We start from the raw sequence: 21481 nt of genomic DNA, 5'->3' as shown, positions 1-21481 counted from the left end.
TTTCCATATCTGGGGCAGTTTTTGTTGTTGTTTTTTAAGATGCCAATTGCAAAGTGTTACCAAGGCAACCAGACTGAACAGCTTGTTAGTTAACTTAAGTATTATATGTAGATTTGTTAGACACCATAGGAAAAGAATCAGGTGAAGCTTCTGTTTTCAAATAGATAAAATTAAAAATTCAGAGGCAGTGTCAGAAAAGCCTTCTAAATGATGGAAAATACATGATGTGACTGTAGTTTTCTCCTTATTTTCTCCATGGAAGAGAGATGGACTAAAGACACACATGAGTAAATGAAACCTAATGGAAGAATGATCTAGAAACAGGCTGAGAAAGAAAGTATCAGAAAAATAATTCCTGATGCTATGGTAACCATAGTTGGGTTTAAGTGATAGGCTGATGGCTGGTTGGGGGAAGGGAAGGATGCTGAGTGAGTGAAGGTTCTAGGTAATCTATAGAAAGGTGAATAGAGGGTTGAAAGAAAAGAAGAATAAAGCCAAGAAATTTAAAAACTACAAAAGAAAAAAAGATTTAGATCTTAGAAATGTAAATTCTTTGAAAGCATCATTTTACATTTGTCAAGTCAGTATAACAGGCTTGAATCTTGTGCCTGCTAGTCATGAAGTTATAACACAGGCTTGAAAAATTAAAGTGAAACTCTTAGAAATAAGGGAAGTTACTGGTTCATGGTGGGAGATTTTTATAGATCCTTTTTCGAAATCAGATAAAAAATGTAAGATATAGGTGATCTGAATGTCATAATTAAGAAGCTTGATTTAATAGATTTGCAAGTTTGTATCCACTAAACAGAGAATACAGGTTCTTTTCAATTGGCCATGTATTTTGAAGTTGGCCAGAGGCCACATACGTGCACATGCCAAAAAAACTCAAGAAATTAATAGTAGAAAATTGTGTAGCCTACATTCTCTGGTCAACAGCGTGGTAAAACTATAAATTAATCAAAAAAGGAAAGCCAAAAAAACTACCTGTGTAGCAATTCACTAACACTCTTCTTAAAAGTCTTTCAAGAGGAAATCAAAGTTGAATTATAGATTATATAGAATTGAGTTACATTGGGAGTAATACATGTCAAAAATTAAAATATAACCAAAGCAACATTTGACTAAAGTATTAAAATCATAGTTAATTTTTTTTTTATTTCTAAGAAAAGAGAAATAGAAGTGAACTAAGCATTAATCTTAAAACACCAGAGAAAAACCAAAGAAATAACCTGGAAGACAAAGAAGGAAGAGATTGAAAAACTTAAAAGAACTAATGAACACATAAACTACAAAAAGAAAGCTTCATCAAGAAAGCCTACAATGACTGAAAATCTAGATGAATTAGATGTTTTTTACTAAGATATGTTAGTACAGATGATTCTCAAAGAAGTAGGACACCCAGGTAAGAACCAGAGAAGAAATCTGGCCCTTCGCCCTTTAAAAAAATATAGTGAGTTCAGATAGTTTCACAGGTGGGTTGGATGAAAACATCAAAGAATAAGTAATTCCTGTGTTATTTAAACAGTTTTACCGCTGAGAAACAGGTAGAATACTAAACAGCTCACTGAAAGAGTTAGTGTAACTTTGAACCCAGGACTGATGAGGCCAGCACACACACATAAAAGAGAGAGCGACAGGCTAATATTACTCAAGCTTATAAATTTAAAAATCTCAAAATCTAGTAGGATCTTTAAAAACAGAGATCTTTCTAAGAAAACAATGATGATTTAAAATCTGCTAATTGATTATATCAATAAATTAAAGGAAAAGCCGATATGATTATCTTGAGAAAAGTTGGAAAAACACTTAATAAGATTTAATCCTCATTTTTAACATTCTTAAATCCCTTCGCGCTCTGATTCACTTATGGTTCAGAGTGTCTCTGGTAAGCCTACCTTATCCCACTTGTATTACAGAGTCAGTTCTTAAGAAGTAAATAACTCTCTCAAGGCTTGAACTGCCAAACACACATCCACAGGTGACGATGTTGTGACGGTTAAACGTAAAGAGCAGAATAACTAAGGAGATGTAATATGTTGGATTTTAATGGAAACCTGTTTTGTTGAAGCATGTATTTGAAAAATCTGATTATACATACCAAATACTTTGCAGAATAAGAGTGTGTTGGAATGTGATACAGAATAAATTAATTACAGCACATTCACAAGAGTAGGAATTAATTGCTATTTGCAATTAAAGTCAGAGAGATTGTATTAATTATGAGACAATGTGCCTGTGTTTGCCAGACAAGCCATCTACTGAATGTACTTTACAAACTCCATCTCTATCAGTCCCCGTACAGTCAAGATTCGCTTTCTCCTCCGCAGCTTTTTGATTTGTTCTGCCCACATTGACGGGGATCTGAGAGTGGAAGTCCTCATTATGTAATCATGTTCTCTTTTCAAGGCAGTTCCTTGAGATTATAGTATGAGAACAGGATAAGTGGATCCTCCCTCTACTCTGCTGCAGCCACACTGGCCTCCTTGCTGGGACACCAGGAGTGCATTAAGCATTCCCTCTGCTGGGAAGCTCTTCTCCCAAATACCTCCATGGCTCACCCCCTCACTCCTTCAGGTCCTTATTAAAACTTCAGCTTCTCAGTGATGCCTCTTCTGACCAAATTGTAACAACACCCCCCCCCCCCGCCCCATTCTTCCATGCACTCCATTTCTCCCTTGCTCTATTCTGATTTTCCCCATAGCATTTACCACCTCTGCTACTATATAGTTTGCTTATTCATAATGTTTACTGTTTATTTTACGTCACACTCTGCTGCATTGTAAACTATGTGAGGGCAGGCATCTTTGTTCTCTTTATAGTGTATCTCAAGCTGCTGGAACAGCAGATGCTCAATAAATATTTTTGAATGAGTTACTAGAACTACGGGTATGAAGGCTCTTCTCTACTATCTATGGTTAGACAGGAAGTAGTTAGACAAGGAAGATCGACAGTGAAATGAAAGATAGAGCGATCGAGGTAGAAGATGACCTGAGGAACAGGCTTGGTTTTGGAAATAGATCTACCTGTGTGGTATCAAGAGCTAAGTGAACTGGAGGTGAGGAGGCCCGGATTCTTGCTTTAATCTCACCACTGACCTTAGGTAGGTGACTTGAACTCTTGGGTCTCAGTTTCTTTATCTACAAAATGGGGAGACTAAACTAGGTGACCTCTGGGAAAGACAGAGCTCATGGAAATTTACCCCAATACTACATGGCATCATTTTCACCCAACAATTTCTGACCCACCTCCCCGCCCCCAAGGTCATAAGGCTGTGGTGGTGTACTTTGGGTTTATTTCTGTCTTTTCCTCAAGGACTTTATGTTGCTGCAGGTTTCTTAAAAGTTTAAACCAAGAAATTGAGCTATGGAGTGGGGCCGCAGAAGCTAGGGCTTTGCTACCCAGTCCTAAAGTCTTCGGGTGTTACCCATCTCGATTTATTTTTCCTGTCTCTACAATCGAGGCGTAGCAATAGGTCAGTACAGAATACCAGAGAAAGGGGAATGGGGTGCATTTAATGGATCTCTGCTAGAGATAGAAACATACCAGATATCATTTAGGGAAATTACTTGGGAATTTGGCTCATTATCTGTCTTGCTAAGCTGCCACATCATAGAATCATATAATCTTAAGAAGTTCATCTCAAAATTCAGGCATGGAGGTCGAGTCCTTTCCTGTTGATTATCATACCTGTGTCCAGTCCCTGAAGTAGCCGTGATTTATTTGTGAGTCTATTTTGGTGTTTAGACATACACTATGTTCAAAGAATAGCCCTTGAAATCCTTTTTAAATTCAAAAGTCTTTCAGTTAGTCAATGACGAAGTCCGGTTTTCAGATTCTCCAATCATGTGGGCATCTTCCCTTCGCCTTTCTTCAGTTTGGTCAACACACTGGACATTGATTGTTCAGACGAGTGAGGGGGAAGGTGGAGAAGAAGGCATCTCCAGGCTGACAGTTGGGTGTCATGAGCACATCTTGGGAGAGATGTGCATGGTCGGCTGAGCTGAGTTTGAGGGTTTTCACTGCATTTGTTTCTCTCCCCTCCTCTTTGACTGGTAGATGGATCATCAGAACTGCCTGTGCTTCCCACACAAGTGCGCCCCACTGCCCCTGGGCACGTGCTAAATTCTTTCTCTCCTATTTAGAAGAGAAGCCCGATTGCTCCAAGGCCCGCTGTGAAGTCCAGTTCTCTCCACGTTGTCCTGAAGATTCTGTTCTGATCGAGGGCTATGCGCCCCCGGGGGAGTGCTGCCCCTTACCCAGCCGCTGCGTGTGCGACCCTGCGGGCTGTCTGCGCAAAGTCTGCCAGCCAGGCTACCTGAACATACTGGTGTCCAAAGCCTCAGGGAAGCCGGGAGAGTGCTGTGACCTCTATGAGTGCAAGCCAGGTACGCGCAAGCGTCGTCTCCGCAGCATCAGAGGGAGTGGGGCCTCCGCAGCCAGCCCTGGCCTCTCCCTCCCCGTGAAGATGGCCATTCTCCTCCGTACCGTGCGAGCCTGCTGCTTTGGGCTAATGGCAGCCTGGCTTCTGGCCTTCTAGTCAGAGAACCAGAGTGATAATCCCCTGGTCCATACGCGCCTTCAGGGAGGGACCCTGTCTTTTTCTCTTTTCTTTTTTTTTTTTTCTCCTTCAGAGTGTGCTTGACGGGGGACATGGGGCTAAAATTTATGGTACTGTGGCTACCTGCTTCATTTCCCCAGAGAAGGTCATAGCTCTCATTTGCAGATATATCTGTCACTTTAAAGGATTAGATTTTAAAAACTCATCGTACATAAAACAGTTATTTTTAGATAAATATATGCATCAAAATGCCAGACGTTTCATAATGAAATACTCAGCCCCAATCTTTCTCCTTGCCATTTCCCCACCATTCGTCCATTGACTTTTTACAGCATGTGCTAAGTCATCTTTGACTATTTACTCACCTTCTTTGCCACATTTGATTAGTTGTCACGTCCCAGCTGTTTCTTGCTTTATGTTATTTCTAACATCCTTGTTCTTGTGGCGGCAGTTCTATTGTGGTCTGTAAACAGGTCTGTAGTGATTTCCTCTTTGCAAGTTTCTAACCAGTGGTCAGATTTTTTTTTAACTGCTAGGTAAATACTTCAAGCAAAGCAGTCCCTTGTCCGTCTCTTGAGCTGTTCTATCAGAAACGCCTGTAGCTGACTGTCACCATCCATGTAACCGCTATCCGTTTAACTCTCTGTCTCTCTCTGCACCTTCATCTTAACTCTTAAATGTCTTCTTCCTGCTTTCCTTGCACAGAATATTTGGGACAGACTGCAGTTCTCTAACATTGATGGAAATAAAAATGCCAGTGCGAGGACAGGGTTTCTGGGAAGCAAGGAAACTGCAGAAATTTGTCAAGAGCCAGTGTTTGATTTGGGGACTCAAAATGCCAGTACCTGTCACAGTAAATGGTACGTCTCTTTGCCCCTTTCAGTCTTCAGCGTGGACTGCAGCACCGTGGAGTGCCCCTCCGTTCAGCAGGCCGTATGCCCCCTGGATAGCTACGAAACTCAAGTCAGACTCACCGCGGACGGTTGCTGCACCCTGCCAACAAGGTCGGTGTGTCATCAGTGTATCAAGTTTTCTCCTCTGTCTTGTGTGTTAGCATCATTGAAGGCACAGTTTCAAGCATGCAGTTCGTTTTCCCCAGGTATTAGGGAAAGCTAGTATTCTCCTGTTTCTGTGGAGAAATCACTGAACTGTTACCATGACTTGTAATTATGTTTCGTTCCTTGGATCAGAGCCAGGTGTCATCAGGTTAAGTCATTAATCCTTCCAGATTCTTCACGTCGGGGTGCCTGTGCACTTGGGCACACTGGGAACTGTGCTGGCAAATATGCCCCTCAGAATGTAGTCAGGGAAGCAGTGAGGACCCGCTTCATAGAAGGCATGTCATCTGATCCTCTGCAGTGAATCATATAGGTGCTTAACCATTGTGTCCAGCAGGATAAAACGTTGTGTGTAGAATTGCAATCATAGAATTGCTCCCCGGGGGTCCTTGACGCTGGCAATCACACATCTGCCCGGACCTATTACTTGCTGAGGCAAAGAGGAGTCTAAATTCTTATAATGCTTTCTGGAGTGACAAACACATCTCTCTTTGTCTTGTTGGGAAAGAAAGCGACTGTCCTTTTAGTCCTAGTAGCAGGATGTCCACTTGGCCCTACAGGACCAGGCTTCCTCCAGAAGGTGAGGGTCTCCAGGTCCTGTCCTTGACAGTCCTCGTAGCACCGCCACGGAGCTGGCCCTGCGTGCTCTGCTCGGGAGAAGACCGTCCTCGGGAATGTGGGGTTTACATTCTGTTTCCCCCACTGCGAGGCTCTCCCCTCTTCCTGCCGTGACCTCCCCTCTGCCTTTTCCAGGCCACTAAGCCATCATTGTGACTAAGTCATCTCATTTCTTTCAACTTTTGCTCTACATTTAATATCCAGAGTTAAAAGGGTGCCTTTAACTCCATTCCTAACCTCTCCCTGCCTCAGTGCCAGTCCCCGTGCTGGGCACTTAGCATCTAGGTGTGTTGCATGAGTAATTATGATTATATGAATGCTTTGATAAGATAGGAATCTGTATGGCCCCGTAGTTAAGGTAAGTATCAATTATTTGTCCATAATTGGAGTAGACAGCCAGAGTTTGTTCTAAGGATTAATTTTTTCTTCTCTTAAAATGCCTTAGTTCTTTGGCACCTCTTAATCTTTGTCCTGTCAGAAACCCTAGGATTCTCATAGACATAGCTCACATGACTTGCCCTCGCCTTTATACTGTATCGTAAAACAGATACACAGATTTTTATGAAGATAACAGACGAACGGTGGCACATAAGAACAGTTCTTCTGACATTAGGATGTGATAATTTATATGAAGATGCTTGCCAAGGGGTGGAGTATTGTGCAAACATCAGGTATTACTAAGCGGTGGAGGAGGAAAATGGAGCATTACTAACGGTAACAGATGTCCCTTCAAGGTCTTCATGAAAAGGAAGGTGGCACATTATGTTAGAGAACCTAATTAATCAAAACTCAGCCAGTTGTTAATTAACAAGTCCTTCAGTGAGGAAAAGGGACAATTCTCAGTTCACTATTATAAACGTAGTGTAGCACCATCTGCATGAAGGAGGCACAGGAGGCTACTTTTTCTGTTGCTCTAGGGGGTCAAAATGGGTAGAAGCTTCAGGAAGACATGTTTAATCTCAGTTTCAGGAAAAAAAATTTCTCACAACTAATAATGTACAGTAATGCATCGGGCTGCTTCCTGAGATAGACTGAGCTCGCTGGAGCTGGGTGGATTTCTTCCAGTCTAGATGGCCACCTGCCAGGAATGCTTAGAAACAGTGTTACCTTGGAAAGGAGGTTCAACTAGATGCCTTCCATTTCATCTCCAAGCTTTTGTGAGTCTTGTGAATGTACACCTTAGGATGGTTGTTATTGTGTTGACGTAATTTCCACCTGGGCATTCAAAACTAAGTGGTCAGTTAAGTGCGTCTCTAATGAAGAAATGGAAATCACGGAGAAGGAAGTCATTCAGAATCCTACTGTAAATTATTTGCGGGGAAGGGACAAGTTCTCACAGCTCTGTGGCTTCCTGTATTTCGCTAGTCAGTGACCCATACTCACCCCCTGCCCCTTCTCCATGTGCATCCTGTGTTCCCACTTGAACAAGCCCCTCCCCCTGCTCTCTCATGCTCTGTGCCTTTGCATTTGAACTTGACTCTTCCTGGAGTGCCTTCCCCTTTTACAGCTTCTACGCCTCCTTCAGGACTGCATTTCCTTCTCTTTGAAGTGTTCTCTTCTGCAGCCCCTGAGGATGACTGAGGTGTCACTCCTCTGCTCCCTTGTGTTTTAATTCCCCAGGGGTCTCTTTATCATGGCACTCTTCATAAACATTGAAATCATTGATGTTTTTGGTCAATCTCTCCTCAGTGTGGTTCTCGAGAGAAAGCAGTATTTTGTAGCCTCTACTACCTAGAATAAGACTTGATGTGATATGTCAACCATTTATGAATGAATGAATGAACAGGCCCACTCTTAGCCCTGATGACTTATATGTTGAAGGAAAGAAAACGAATGAATATTTTTAGTTTCTTGTTATCTGTCATTGAGTGGTGATATTACTCCTTGTCTCAGTTTAAAATGCTTGCGGTTTTTCCGCAGCCCCCTCTTTATGGCCCAGTTCTCGATACTGCAGAAACCCTCCATGCCAAGCTCGGAGCTCACCTCTCAAAGCATAAGATGCCCTTACCTCTCCCTTCCCTTTTCTAATATCGTTCGTCCTGCAGGACTCCAGTTAAATTCCACTTTACCCACAAGGTCTTCATGCTTCAACCAAAACCCACCCCACTCCCTGGAAACTCCCGACATATCCTTTTCCATGTTGCCAATGAATTATATACTTCCTTGCATTGTTATTTAACTGTTACATGCAGAAAGCCTTGTCTCCACAACTAAAGGACACTTCTAGAGGTCAGGAATTATGTCTTCTTTCCTCTCCTCTATGTATGCATTAATACTGAATGAATTGGTAAATGTAGAGTGTACTCAGACTACGGCTTAACCTAGCATAGCGTATTAAGCGGGTTCCCACTTACTGAGGAGGATGATAGACAGGTCACCCTTTGACAAGAGAATAAAACCCAAACAATCATGTGAAAATGGAAACAAAAAGGAGTGAGCCTACTATGTAGTAATAATAATATTTTAAGAGAAAAAAACTACGTAACTTTATTCTTGCGTGTGATCCATGTCAAAGGTTCTCTCTTTTAAGAGCATGATGTTTAGGTATAAAGAAGAGCATTTTAGAATATTTAAAATTCTGTTATGATTATTTGACCTTTAGCAGCATATTTATAAAGAGCATTGTTAAGAACTTAGAACCCATTTGAGATCAAAACTGATTATGTGGAGGATTCAGGGGGAAAAGGCCTTTACAAATAGGGAAAAATAAGGTAAACTATCAGATACTCCAGCAGCGGAGATACCTTAGGTGAAAATAGCAACCCCTGTTTTGTAAGGATTTATTATACTTCCGTAGACTAGAAAAGGTGTTTCTGGACTTTTCACCCTCCTCGTCTTAAAAAATAAATTCCTCACTCTTCATTCCCATCCGAATGGAATTCCAGTCCTAGTGAGACTATTTCACCCGCTCAGCCCCCTAACAGCCTTATCTCTGTGTGAGTCATCCTTGCTCAATTTGTGAATTTTCTTTTGAGTTGTGTATTTTTAGTTCATTCATTCATTCAGTTTTTCATTCATTCATCAAACATGAGTTGAGCTCTTACAAGTGACAGACACTACCCTCTAGGTGTCCTTATCACGCAAGGATGTCTATTTCCACTTACATCCCTGACTAGTACTGGTTTTCCACCTACGTCTCTCCTCTCTAAATCTAAGTTATTCCTTCTTTCCTTGCTCCCTCTCTGGTTTTTCTTAATGGTCTATCCTTCATTTTCCCCTTTTTTGCTGTCTTTTCTTCTAAACTTCATCCTGTTCAGACATCATTCTTATGTATGATATAATTGACTTTTAACTATTTTTAATTCTTCCTTCCTTCAGCTTGGCTTGCCAATTCTTTTCATCCTTTTTTCTTCTCTTAGTGCTGGAATATGCTGTGAGCTATATGACAGCTCATCATACCTTCCAGGAGGTAGTGAAAAGGAATGAGAGTGGCTCTGGGCCTTACATTGGGCCTAAACCTTGCACACTGACAAAAAGGAAAAATGAGACATGTCCATGCTCATGACACCTAATGGCCTTTGGGAGGCCCTTTGTGCATGTGTGTGTACAAATGCCTCTGTGCAAAAGGAAACTTACAACAGAGAAAGTTATGTCAGATACATTGATCCAAATGATGTCTTTGCAGAGACGGAAAAACAAGAAAGTCTTTAAGTAACAAGTAGGTTACAGGAACAATGACAGCTTAACTGTGTAATGCACCTTGCTGTTTACAAAGCATTTTCACTTCTGTTGTTCTCATTTTATCGTCATTCTGACTCCCTGAGGAATTTGTGCATATGAAAATAGAGATTGAGAGAATAAGTGACTTGCACAAAATCACAAGTGTTCTCTGGTACAGTGGATGGAACAGGTCCAAATCTTCAACCCAGGTTACTTGACTCAAAGCGTTGTACTTTTCCACTGCAGTGTTTTTGATAACAGTATCAATGAATCTGAATTTATATCTCACCAACACATTTATATATGTCAGCATAGTACATGTTAACATAACACACATATGTTTCAGTTAGTCATTGATGTGTAACAAGCTACCCCCAAAAGTAGTAACTTAAAACAACAAAGATTTATTATTTCTCACGACTCTGTGTTCACGACTCTGGGTGGTTCTTCTGCAGTCAGCTGGCAGGTCGTCTGGGGCTGGCAGTCTAAGGTGGCATTATTCCCATGTCTGGAAACTCAGCTGGGATGGCTGGAAGGGCCTGTCACCTCCTGTGTGGTCTTTCATCCTGGGCTTTTTCATATGATGGCAGAAGCAAGAGAGAAAGTAGCAAAGCCTCAAGGAGCCAAGACTTGGAAGTCACACAATATCACTTTCGCACATTCTGTTGGTCAAAGCAAGTCACAGGGTGAGCCCTGATTCAAAGAGTGGGGCAATCGATTCCACGTCTTGATGGGAGCAGCTGGAAAGAATTTGTGGCCATTTTTAATCCACCATAACATACATTTGACCAGAATAAGTGCCCTTTAGATTTCATTTTCTGATTGTAGAAAGTTAGTGGAGTGCTGCAGCTATGTGACCCTTTCCCAAAGACTAATGTCCTTCTGGTCCTGGGGCTCTGGGTCCTCAGGTGTAGTTCAGGCCACCTTGTGGTTAAGCTCCCTTCTCTTTACCAACTGCCTTTCTGCCTCTCTCTACACAGTTCACCCGGCAGTAGACACGTGAGTTGGAGCCTCTGAGCACCACCTCAGCTTTAAGCATCGTTTAGCCAACCATCATTTTTACCTCCTCTCCTTAAGGAATGTTGTGACTACCTAGTTGAACTTGGTTTTCTCTCATCACGTAACGGAGAATGCCATTTTTGGATGCCAGGAGATCAGCTTGATGAAACCAGGTCAGCCTTAAAAACAAACACTAAAAAAACTCAAAGGCGTTGCATAGAAATTCTCCTCTATAGTGGTTGATTATGTGATGGTTGTCTGAGGGGAATGGACCCACCAGCCATGGTTGGAGGGTAGATGAGCCTGGGCTGAACATCTGTGCTTCCCATGTTCTCCTGTGACAACCTGCCCAAACCTCAGCCTACTTGGGCTGTTTCTCAAGAAGAGAGCTCCTAGGTCACAGTTGTTTTCTCTATACCTGTCACTCTTTGCTATCTCCAATGTGTGTGCCTAGTTTTACAGTCTTCCCTTTGACTCTGTAATTTTTCACCAGTCGTTTTAGATACAGGCTTACAGGGTAGACATTAACTAGTTAAAAATCTAGACAGTAATACCTGTACTTTATTCGCTTTCACTGTAAGTCAGATGAGTTTTTCAGTACCCTTATGCCTTTTGATTTGTTATATAAATATTTTTATGTTTTTATTAAGAAGATGAATGAATGTAATATGTTATTGACAGTCACCCATTCTAAATTTATTTTAATGAGATTTGTCCCAAACTTTTTGTTCTGAAACATTCTGTTATCAGTTTCTGTCTATAAATATACATTCCTTAGAAGTTATTGAAAAAACTCCACTTGGTTATTTTGAGGTGGAAATAAATTAAGTCATTGTTTATAATGTTCAAAAACTTAAAATAGGGTTTCTCCTGGGTTGTGCACAGCACAGCAAGCCAGATTCCCAAGCTCCCTCCTGGCTCCAGCCTCTCTCTGACTAAGGGTCTGATTCTCTTCCAGAACCTATATCCGGAACATTTATATCTCTTGCTTTCTGGGACACTATACTGAAAATTCTATTTTATTTTTAAATCAAGATGCAGAAACACTTTTAACTCTTTTTTCTTAGTCCAAAATAATTTAAAATATTATATTATCTGTTAGCTAAAATGTTGACTTAACACGTGACTTTGGTTTTCACCAAAAAGTCTAATAAGATATCTTGAGCACATTAGATTTTAAGTCCAGTTCCACTCGACGTGAGGACGAGCCTGAATCTTAGTGCTCCCTCCCAGGAAGCAGGTTGTATGGCTCTCCTGTTTCAGAGATGGAGCATCGTGAGCTGGAAGGGTCCCGCCTGGTGAGTAGCAGAGCCAGGCTTTGTGAGCACAGACCATGGGGCAGCACTGTCCACCTGTGGTCCTGCCCCCTACCAGCCCCTCCCTGGCTCCACCACTCAGGCGACCTAATATTCCATGTCCTAAACTTTCCTTTATTACTGTGGTCTGGGAGCAAATGTCTACCTGTGAGTGAGCCGTTCAGCAGCTAAAGAATGCTCCTCCACACATCACCTGGTGCTGGGCAGAGAGAGCACGCCCCTGAATGTGGAGTGCTAGAGTCCAGGCCCACTTCTGCAAGAATTGGGACAAGCCTCTCCCGTTATCTGGGTCTGTTTTCTTATCCGAGAGAGAAGGAGGGAAGGAGGGATTTGATGATCTCAAAAGCAACTTCTACCTTTAAATTCTCTGAGTCTCCCAAACCCTTTACAGGGGAAGGAACCCAAGCTGCTGGTGAAAGGAGACCCTAGGAAAGAAAGGAGAAGGAAATTGAAGAAAATTCCAGACCTTAGAAGATAATGGGAGATAGAAAGTTTGCATAGTGATAGGAAGGGAAGAAAGTCCAAAGGAAGTCATAAAAGAATTATGGTTACCTTTTTTTTTCATTTTCTTTAAAAAAACTTAGGAAAAGCAAAATGAAATAAACTGTTAGGCTAATGATTTAAACCAGGGTAATCAGAACTGGCTGAATTGTGACAGCTGGGTGATAATCCAATAAAATAGATTGCCTTTTGGTCAATGGCTAGTTGAACATTGCCGGTTACTTTTTTTTTTTTTTCCCACATCTGTAAATAGATAGTCCCTTATATAGCAGGAGCAGAGAATATCTTTCCAAAGGCTGAATCCAGAAGATAAGGATTTACTCTATTAAACTGCTCTCTAACAGAATGTGGATAGCTCTGCCTGTCAGCCTGCCTTGGTGGGTGTGTTAGGGGAAGGCTGACGTGTGCAGCATCCTCGTACCCCCACACACTCACCAGCATGAACTACATAAACCTGTGTATGGCTGCTTGCTGGCTCCCAGACCCATATTTGTATCTGTTTCTCCCCAGCTGTCACTGCTTCACTTTCCCTGAGGTTCTGTCTTTGTCTGTCTTCCCTGTCACTCCTCTTTATCCAGCTCCTCCGTATTCTTATTGCATTTTTCTGTATTTTACACTAACTTGTATACGCACACACAGCATTATATTCATGGAAGAGTTTTAGATTCTCTGTTCCTAACTTTATGATTGAACCATTCCTTTCTATGTCTCTTAAAATAAAAAATAGTCTACTGAATTAAGTCCCTTTTTTCCTTGTTTGAGCCTCAGTTTTATTTCTCTCTTATAAGGCATTGACCTTAGAGGACAATTTCCCACTCATAACCTATCATATCATAACAGCGCCAAACACTGTAACTCCAGGAAGGGAAATAAGATGAAAGGAAAATGGCAACCCCATTGTATCTGAAAGAGACGTCAGATGTACAGCCCATGACCAGAATGAAGGTTCTGAATTTCCTTTACTTTCACTATGACATCTAGGTATTCATACTCTGCTGCTTCAAATTGAAAATCTAGGGGATGTTTAGTTCCCATCCCTCAATCCTTGTTCCTTTGTGCTCTCAAGAAAATTTATCTTCTTGTTGCTATATTGTATTATGATAATAGAGTCTTAGCAGATTGCTAGCACACTGTTTCCTGTTAATAGATGTAGATACTTAGAAAAAGAGCTTTCTGAGGTTCCAGAATTCACAGCCTCAAATTGACTCATACTGGATGAGGCCAGCAGAATGGAATCTTTGGCAGGTTGTCCCTTCCCTTCAGAAGCACTTGAGTTAGATCAAAATTAATCTAACCACAAAGCTACAGTGAGTGAAAACAAGGCGCAGACTTGAAAATGCTCAGTTAATGGCAAAGACTCATTGAGGACCTCATGGACGATAGACAATACTGGGCTTGCCGTGGGGTATGGTGATGAGTAAGACATGGCCCAGGCTTGAAGGAACTCACCACCTTGCAAATATCACCTCTGCCAGTTTCAAAAGCATTTCAGACCTTTGGAAGGTAATAAGAAGGGAACAGAGTAATCTGCCTTCAAGAAAAGAATCAATTAATAAAAACTGGCTTTCTACCAAGTAGTGAAAACTGAATTTAAGAAAAAGCTATAAAGTAATATGCCAGATTGAAATCCAAACTAGGAAATCAAGGACCTCAAAAAGCACACACCCATATGAAAACTGATGACAGTTTTTCATATCCCTACCAATTTACCTATGGTTTTACTTGGAATCATAACCGTTCCCGTCTTACTGAGAACTCAGTGGATTTTCTTATTTCTCTGCTCCCTTAACATCTGTTCTGAGTAATAGCCTTGGAGTGACAATGTCAAGAGTCCTTTAACTTTCTCTTTGCTAACGTATTACACTTGGGTGGTTGAGCTTTCCAGAGCTCCTCAGTCAGCTCTTATCTCCAGAACGTCAGCCTAGCATTCTGTTGGTTGAAGCCTTGAGGAGGATGTTGGTGGTGGGTGGGAGGATTACACAAGAGTCAGGAACATGGTATCAACGCAGGGCACATCAGCGCAGCAAGACACATGTCAAAGCCAAAAACTCCTTGAGGATGGCTTGGAGTTGACAGGTTCCTTCTCATAGCTCAGGGAGCACTCCTTAGTTCTTCTTTGAGTTCTTTAGATCATCAAATAGTATTTATTATAGACTCATATGCTTTTAACATTGTGTTAGGTAATTAGGTTGTTTGTATCATGCCTACTGAATCTAACTAGTGGAAATTGTCCCTGAATATGCACTTTCAAAAGAACTTTATCAAATTAAGAGACTTGTAATTAATTATCATGTCCATCTGTTCCCAAAACATTGTTCCAAAGAAGATGGCACTTAATAACAGTTTGGGTTTTTTTTTAAGATTAGTTTGTTAGTAGACAAATTTCTCTAATTCAGTTCATTTTAGGTTGTTCCCTTTAATTTGGATAATTTATCCAGCTGCTTTTTGGGAATAAGTAAAATTAAATTATACAATATGTAAAATATGCATTAGCATAGTGCAGATTTAAAACATTCCTGACTCTTGACATGCTCTCCTGGTAGCATTCTCTTTGTTGTTAAACACATGCAGAATAAATTTGGAAATATATTTGAAGCTCTTCTTTCTCAACTAAGAAAAGAACATCTATTCTGTTGCCCTCTGTCACAGTAATTTTTGGCCCAAAGAGCAAGTCAACTCATAACTAAAAAAGCCAGAGTCTATATTAAACTCTGATGTTTTTAAAGCAAAATAATTGTAGGAATTCCATGTTGTTATTGGACTTATCCCCAGATTGAAGAAAATGTGCTTTCCTAGAAGTAAAGCCCTTGCCCATTGGAGATGAGCTATCTCCCTAGTAGAGAGTTTAATTTGTCAATAATTCACTTCAGATGTGTAAGCCCTGCACTTCCTATACTAGCGCCTTATGCCCTTTGTGTTTCACCACGAATTTGACCAATTTCTAGTCTTACTTTATATTTGTTTCAGTCCTGAAACAAAGCTCAAGGCTCTCACTCAAGTAGTCTTCAGTGGCTAGCAGTTTGGTCTGAGTGGGCCTGGCCATCAGCAGACACTGAATACATGGCCCTCTGACTCACACTGAAAGAAAGCAACTCAACTGAATTCCATAAGACTTTCAATCAAGTTGGAAAGCAGAATCCACAGCATGGATAATATTGAACCTCAGGGGACTTTCCCCACCCACCTTCATTTGATATTATCATCATCATGACACGGGCAAACAGAAGAACAGCTCCAGAAGGTCCTGCAAAAATGTTTTTTCAAGTTATTTACATAGCTAATAACCAAATCTAAAATATTAAAATCTTACCTCTTCTGGAAATACCAGAAAAGCAACCCCAAATTTCATGGAATATATTTTACTCTTCATTTGCATCTTTCTGTCGGATGTAAGGGATAGGATACCTCATCATTGCATAGATCCAGTTCACAGAAGGTTTGGGGTTGTATTTGCCCATAGACGTTGAACTGCTGAACTGCAGCCCTGGAGATGGAGGCTGCTGGTTTCTCTTGGACTTGAGGCTCAGTCTGTTGTGAATGTATTGCACAGACAAGTGCATTTTAAATTATCCTTTCCTGACTTTGCTTTTGTTTGAGAAGGAAGTTGTATGTCTTGGCTCCTGTGATAGTAAGATCGAAAACTTTGATTTCCATAGCTAGATCATGGATTCTTGAAGACTTTAGGGCACTTCCTAAGACATTAGATTGTGTACGTTTTGAATACAAGGATACACCTTATATATTGCTCTCTCATCACTGCCTAGCACAGGTAAATATTCAATAAATGCTTTTAGTTAAATGTATAGATAGTTCATCTGGGGTGGGTCCTAGCATCAAAACCGCACAGTGTTTTTGGTCTGTTCAGGGGAGAGTATTTGAGTGTTTATCATGTGCTGCATATTATGCTACCTGGTGGGGCTAAGATGAAGACACCAATGTTAAGGAGCTTCCAGTCTAAAGGGAAGGTAAATAGGTATAAACCATTGCCGTTTAAAGTGCTACATGCCTTAGAATTCCAAGTGTGCAAAAAACAGGCTCACAGAGCAAAGATATACTAATTCCAGTTTGGAAAGCTGTTGGGTTTTTCTTTTGAGCTCAGTCTTTAAGAATGAGTCAGAGTTCACCAGATGGAGAAAGAGGAAAGGGCGTTCTACGCTATTGTGGTCATTGGTTCCTAAACTTTAAATGTATCTTGCAGCTTAAAACATTGGCATTAATCCCACCTGTCTTTATGATTGAAGACAAATGGAGTTGATGACAGTATTAGTTCTTCCCGCAGATAAGCACCCCAGTGTAAGACTATATCACTTGTTTAAGATGTTTCATTACTTTCCTATTGCTTATAATTAAAAATACTTCTTAATATGGTATACAAGGCCCTTTATTACCCAGCCCTGGCCTACCTCATTAGCCACATCTCCTGCAAGTCCCCACACAGTATCCCCAATTCCCATCCCAACACATAATATGTTCAGGTGGGCTGAACCATTTGCTCCAACCTAAACACACTATATTCTTTCTTTCCTCTGTAAATCGGAGTAAATTCTTTCCTCTTCCTGGAGTGTGCTCACCTCTACCCCGATTCCCCCACACTTGATGGACACTTCGCCATCTGTGCTCAATCCAGCCGCCCTATGCGTGTACACACACACACACACACACACACACACACACACACAGCAGTAGCCGTTTATCTTTGTGCCTCTAGTCAGAGAAAACATCATGGACAAAGCGATCCTTGGGGATAAATGGAGGTCTCTTAGGCATGTGAGGGGTATCAGCGTTGAAGACGTCAAACAGCTCCTGCCAGGAGTGTGTTTTTCCCCAGCATCCCTCAACAGCTTGGGTATCAGCACAGAGGAGGTAATTGGGTCGAATCACAATTTGCAGTTGGCAGCCTTGGGGCTGAATTTGATCCCAAGACATGTTTTTTTTAATTTATCCTCTTTTTTTTTTTGCCATCTTTAAATTAGTCATCAGCATGTCAAAACTGGGGTGCTTCACATAAAAATCTAGCTTCTCTTGAGCACTTGGAAGGTATAGCAACACTGACCATCCATTTCTGCATGAAATGAGTAGTCAAGCGCCCTGTGAGGGCAGAGAGCCCCTCTGTTTTAGGATTTCTGCCTGACTCCTGAAGACTTGCAAGTGTGCCATCTCTGGGTTTAACTAAGTTGAGGCTGGTATCAAGAGACCAGATATGGATGGGGCTTAAAGGGACAGGAAACTTAGACATCATGAAGATGACTCGGGCGGAACACCGTGGGTTTGAGGCTGTGTTGTTAAGAAGGTATAGTCAGGACAAGGCCCAGGCTGAGGAGAAAAGGGAAGGATCTGGGGTGTAGATGCCTCAGTGAGATTGAAGAGTCGGTGAGGTGGGAGCATGGGCGTGCGAGGGCTGGAAGGATATGAACCATTGTGATCAGCGAGGAGGATGCTGCCTTGAGAGATTTAGGAGAGCTGTGGCTGGAGTGGAGGGGATGGCAAGGGTCACTGGATTCCAAAAGATCAAGTGAGGTCAGGGTGTTGAAAATGCTTTGTCCACATAGACACTGAAGCTTTCCAAATTATAATTTCATAAAATAGACAACAGGTGTTGAGTGTTCCTGTGGTCCAGGCGCTCTCTTAGGTGCTTGTCGTGTATCAGTTTATTTAGTCCGCAGAGCAGTCATGTGAGATATGGGCATTTTAATCATTCCCATCTTACATATGGTACAGTTGAGGCCTAGAGAGATGATGTAACTTCACCCAAGATCACACAGCTCCTAAGTGGCCAGAACTCAAGCCTAAGACCGCCCGAAGTCAAAGTGTGTTCTCTGAACCTCTGCCCCCTTAGCAAATGGGCAGAAGGCAAAGCCACAGAGAGGGCAGGCTTGCATGAAAGAGGAAAGCAACAACGTGGGGCTAACCAGGGGTCGGCTTGGAGAATATCGACCTCCCTTCCAGCCCAGGTGAACAAGTGAGTGTAGGGGAATTCACAGTCTCACTGAAGACGGCTATAAGGAAATAGTGTTTTCGGGTGAGCCAGGTAAGTGTTAGAACAGGTCTGAGTGGTCCACTCTGTGATGATGTTCAGACGCTGCGAGAGTTTGTCTGCAGAGGAGAGGTTGGGGCAGGCAGAGAGGTTGGCATGGAAGGATGAGTCCCTGGGAAGCAAAGCAGCACTGTGTGGGGATATGCATTCCCGTGAGGACAGGAGACAGGAGGATCCTGCACTTTGCACTGATGACAGGGATGAGAGGTCTGGGAATTGACAGTTCACATGGATCCAAGTGGCTGCATGCTTCAAGTCAGCTGTCTCAGCACCAGCTCAGGTCCCAGGTGGCCCTGGAGGCCTGAAGGAGTGTTAGCAGCCCAGGCAGCGGAGGCTTTGCTCAAAATGCTTGCTCCAAAGCATCCATTTCTAATGCAGTTGGCAAGTCTAGCTCTGAAACGAAAATACCTTATGTTGTTATATTAAAACTTACTCTCAGGGGACTGGCCCTGTGTCCTAGAGGTTAAGTTTGGTGCACTCCACTTCGGGGGCCCAGGGTCACTTCCTGGATACAGACCTATACCACTCAGTGACCATGCTGAGACAGCGACCCACATACAAAATAGAGGAAGACTGGCACAGATGTTAGCTCAGGGCAAATCTTCCTCAGCAAAAAAAAAAACAAACAAAACAACTTTCCACATCCAAACCCACTCCTTCTGCTTCCCAGAGTGCAAGGTGCTGGTTTCCTCTCTTACTTTTCCTAAGTGGTTCTGTGTGTGTCTCTTATGCCTGTCCCCTCTTTACTGTCGAAGGCTGTCTTGCCCACTGTGAAGTCTTTCCTCCAGACTTAAGGAAGCGAAGGCAGGGAGCCTTCCATCCCTGGACTTTGTTGTGACCGGTTTGTTGGGCTGAACTGAGTGCGCTTCAGCATGCCTGCCAGATCCCAGCTCTCGCTTTTCAGCAGGGGCTCAGACCCTGGGGATTCTTTCCAGCGGTTTCAGTGCCTCTGGTTCCCCTGCTGCTGCGAGTGAGTCCCTTCAAGCTTCCCCAACCCTCTCCACTAGCCAGTCAACTCCAGCTGCCAGTGTGCATAAAGTGCCAGTGCTTTCTCCTCACCACACCTACTTACTGTGGGGCGTGGTTCTCGAAGACACTGCGATAAATCTTGCAGGACCGTGTGGACTTACAACTTACATTTTCCTACAATTTATAGCACTTTTCTTTCAACTTGGCACCTTAAGATAAGTTTCCTGAGGCACATGCAAGCCTTGAGGGAGCAGTAATCATCTGCCACTTGAGAAAGCGAGGAAGAGGAGAGCTATAATGACAGCCTTCTTAAGGGCTTGCAGTGGGCTTTATTATTATTACTAATGTTAGGAAATGCAAAGGAATATTTTACCTAATTGCCCTCAATTGATACCTTGCCTATAATGGAGCATATCTTTCGATTACTCCTTGCTGGAAAAAAAAAAATCACCGCCACCACAACAATACATCATGATTTTACTGTTGTCTCTGAAGGGAAAGTGGGGAAAAAGGTGAATCTGTACAGATAGCAGCTCCCTGTGGTAAGGGGAGGACGGCTGCTGGGAGGTAGGGGTGCTCCTCAGAGCTGGGCCGGTGCTTGCTGCAGCTCAGGCACGTGCTGAACTGCCTGGGTGGCAGAATTGCTAGGAGATCCGGCAGGAATGAGTTTGAGAAAGGGGGAAGGGGATTTGTTACTTACAGTGAGACAAGAGTCAAATTGTGATCCTGAGAAACCTCCATAGGGAGGAGAGCAGTTTTCCATAAGGATAGTTGGACCCTGAGGTAGGAAACCCATTTCTTTTTGGATGTTTTATTTGCAGTATCTTTCTTTTTTTTTTGTTAGCTTATACATTCCTAGAAAGAGGTAAAAAAAATTTAATCAGTAGAAGCATAGTGCATCAAATTTAATTAAAGTTGAAGCTACTTTCTATAGAATAGGAATATGTTTTATGTCATTATAATTTCCACTCTTGACGGTTATTAATACACTGTGTGTGGAATCCTGGTAGTGTAAGTGCTTTGCCCTTTTAATTCTGCATTTATCCTTGTTTCCTGACTCGAGGGCGACCTCCCTCCCACCTATAAATAGTCGCTTTTGATTTATAGACAGTGATTCTCCCCTTTCCAAGGGCTCAAGCACTCCCTTCAAGTGTGGAATAAATCCGGAGACATCGTTTACAGAGGGCCCCACTGAGCTCTTCTCCCTGTGGGATAGGGGTCTACTCAGGGAAGATGAGGAATCTGACGGTTTGCTGCTTCCAGACTTCCTCCCCTGCAGAAGGAGCTATCGTAGGAGAATGTTAGGATAACATTTGCCCTCCGCTCTGCGTGACGCCCACCACAGGGGCACATTCCAGGGGCACTCCTGTGCTTTGCTGAATGGCAGAGAGGGTGGCAAAGAGGACTCCTCGCCCCACGGCCTCTTCTAACTCCCTATAGTTTAGTGTCCTTTACAGTTTCTCTAGTCATTCGGGCGAAACAAACTATTGATTTTTCAATTTAGTTATAAAGCCTTAACTTCGTTACGAAGACACGCCTGGTAATGTGGAGACACCAGCATCTGGCTTATTGTTTCTTCTCCTGCTTAGTCTTCTGTAGTAGGAAAAAAACCAGAAATAGTTGCAGATGTGTAAGTATACCCCACTGCGCTACCCCCCCCCCCCCCGCAAAATTAAGAAAGCAGAGAGAAAGCCTGTTTTGAGCTGATCCTGAAGGTTGAGGTGCTTGGTGAGGAGGAGGCAGCAAGTGTGGGCATGCGAGATTGTGG

General features: G+C 42.4%; 1 protein-coding gene across 1 annotated transcript in view; it reads left to right on the top strand.

Moving 5' to 3' along the window:
- The window catches only part of CRIM1 (cysteine rich transmembrane BMP regulator 1), a 187289-nt gene that overhangs the window by 78995 nt on the left and 86813 nt on the right, over positions 1 to 21481 (top strand). Inside the window, exons 3-4 of the mRNA XM_005600291.4 lie at positions 4143 to 4385; positions 5442 to 5562. Coding sequence (XP_005600348.3) covers positions 4143 to 4385; positions 5442 to 5562 — 364 coding nt within the window. The remainder of the gene's footprint in view (positions 1 to 4142; positions 4386 to 5441; positions 5563 to 21481) is intronic.

The sequence above is a fragment of the Equus caballus genome, chromosome 15, assembly GCF_041296265.1.
Source record: "Equus caballus isolate H_3958 breed thoroughbred chromosome 15, TB-T2T, whole genome shotgun sequence".
Classification (NCBI taxonomy): Eukaryota; Metazoa; Chordata; class Mammalia; order Perissodactyla; family Equidae; genus Equus; species Equus caballus.
This window is presented reverse-complemented; position numbering and strand designations above follow the sequence as displayed.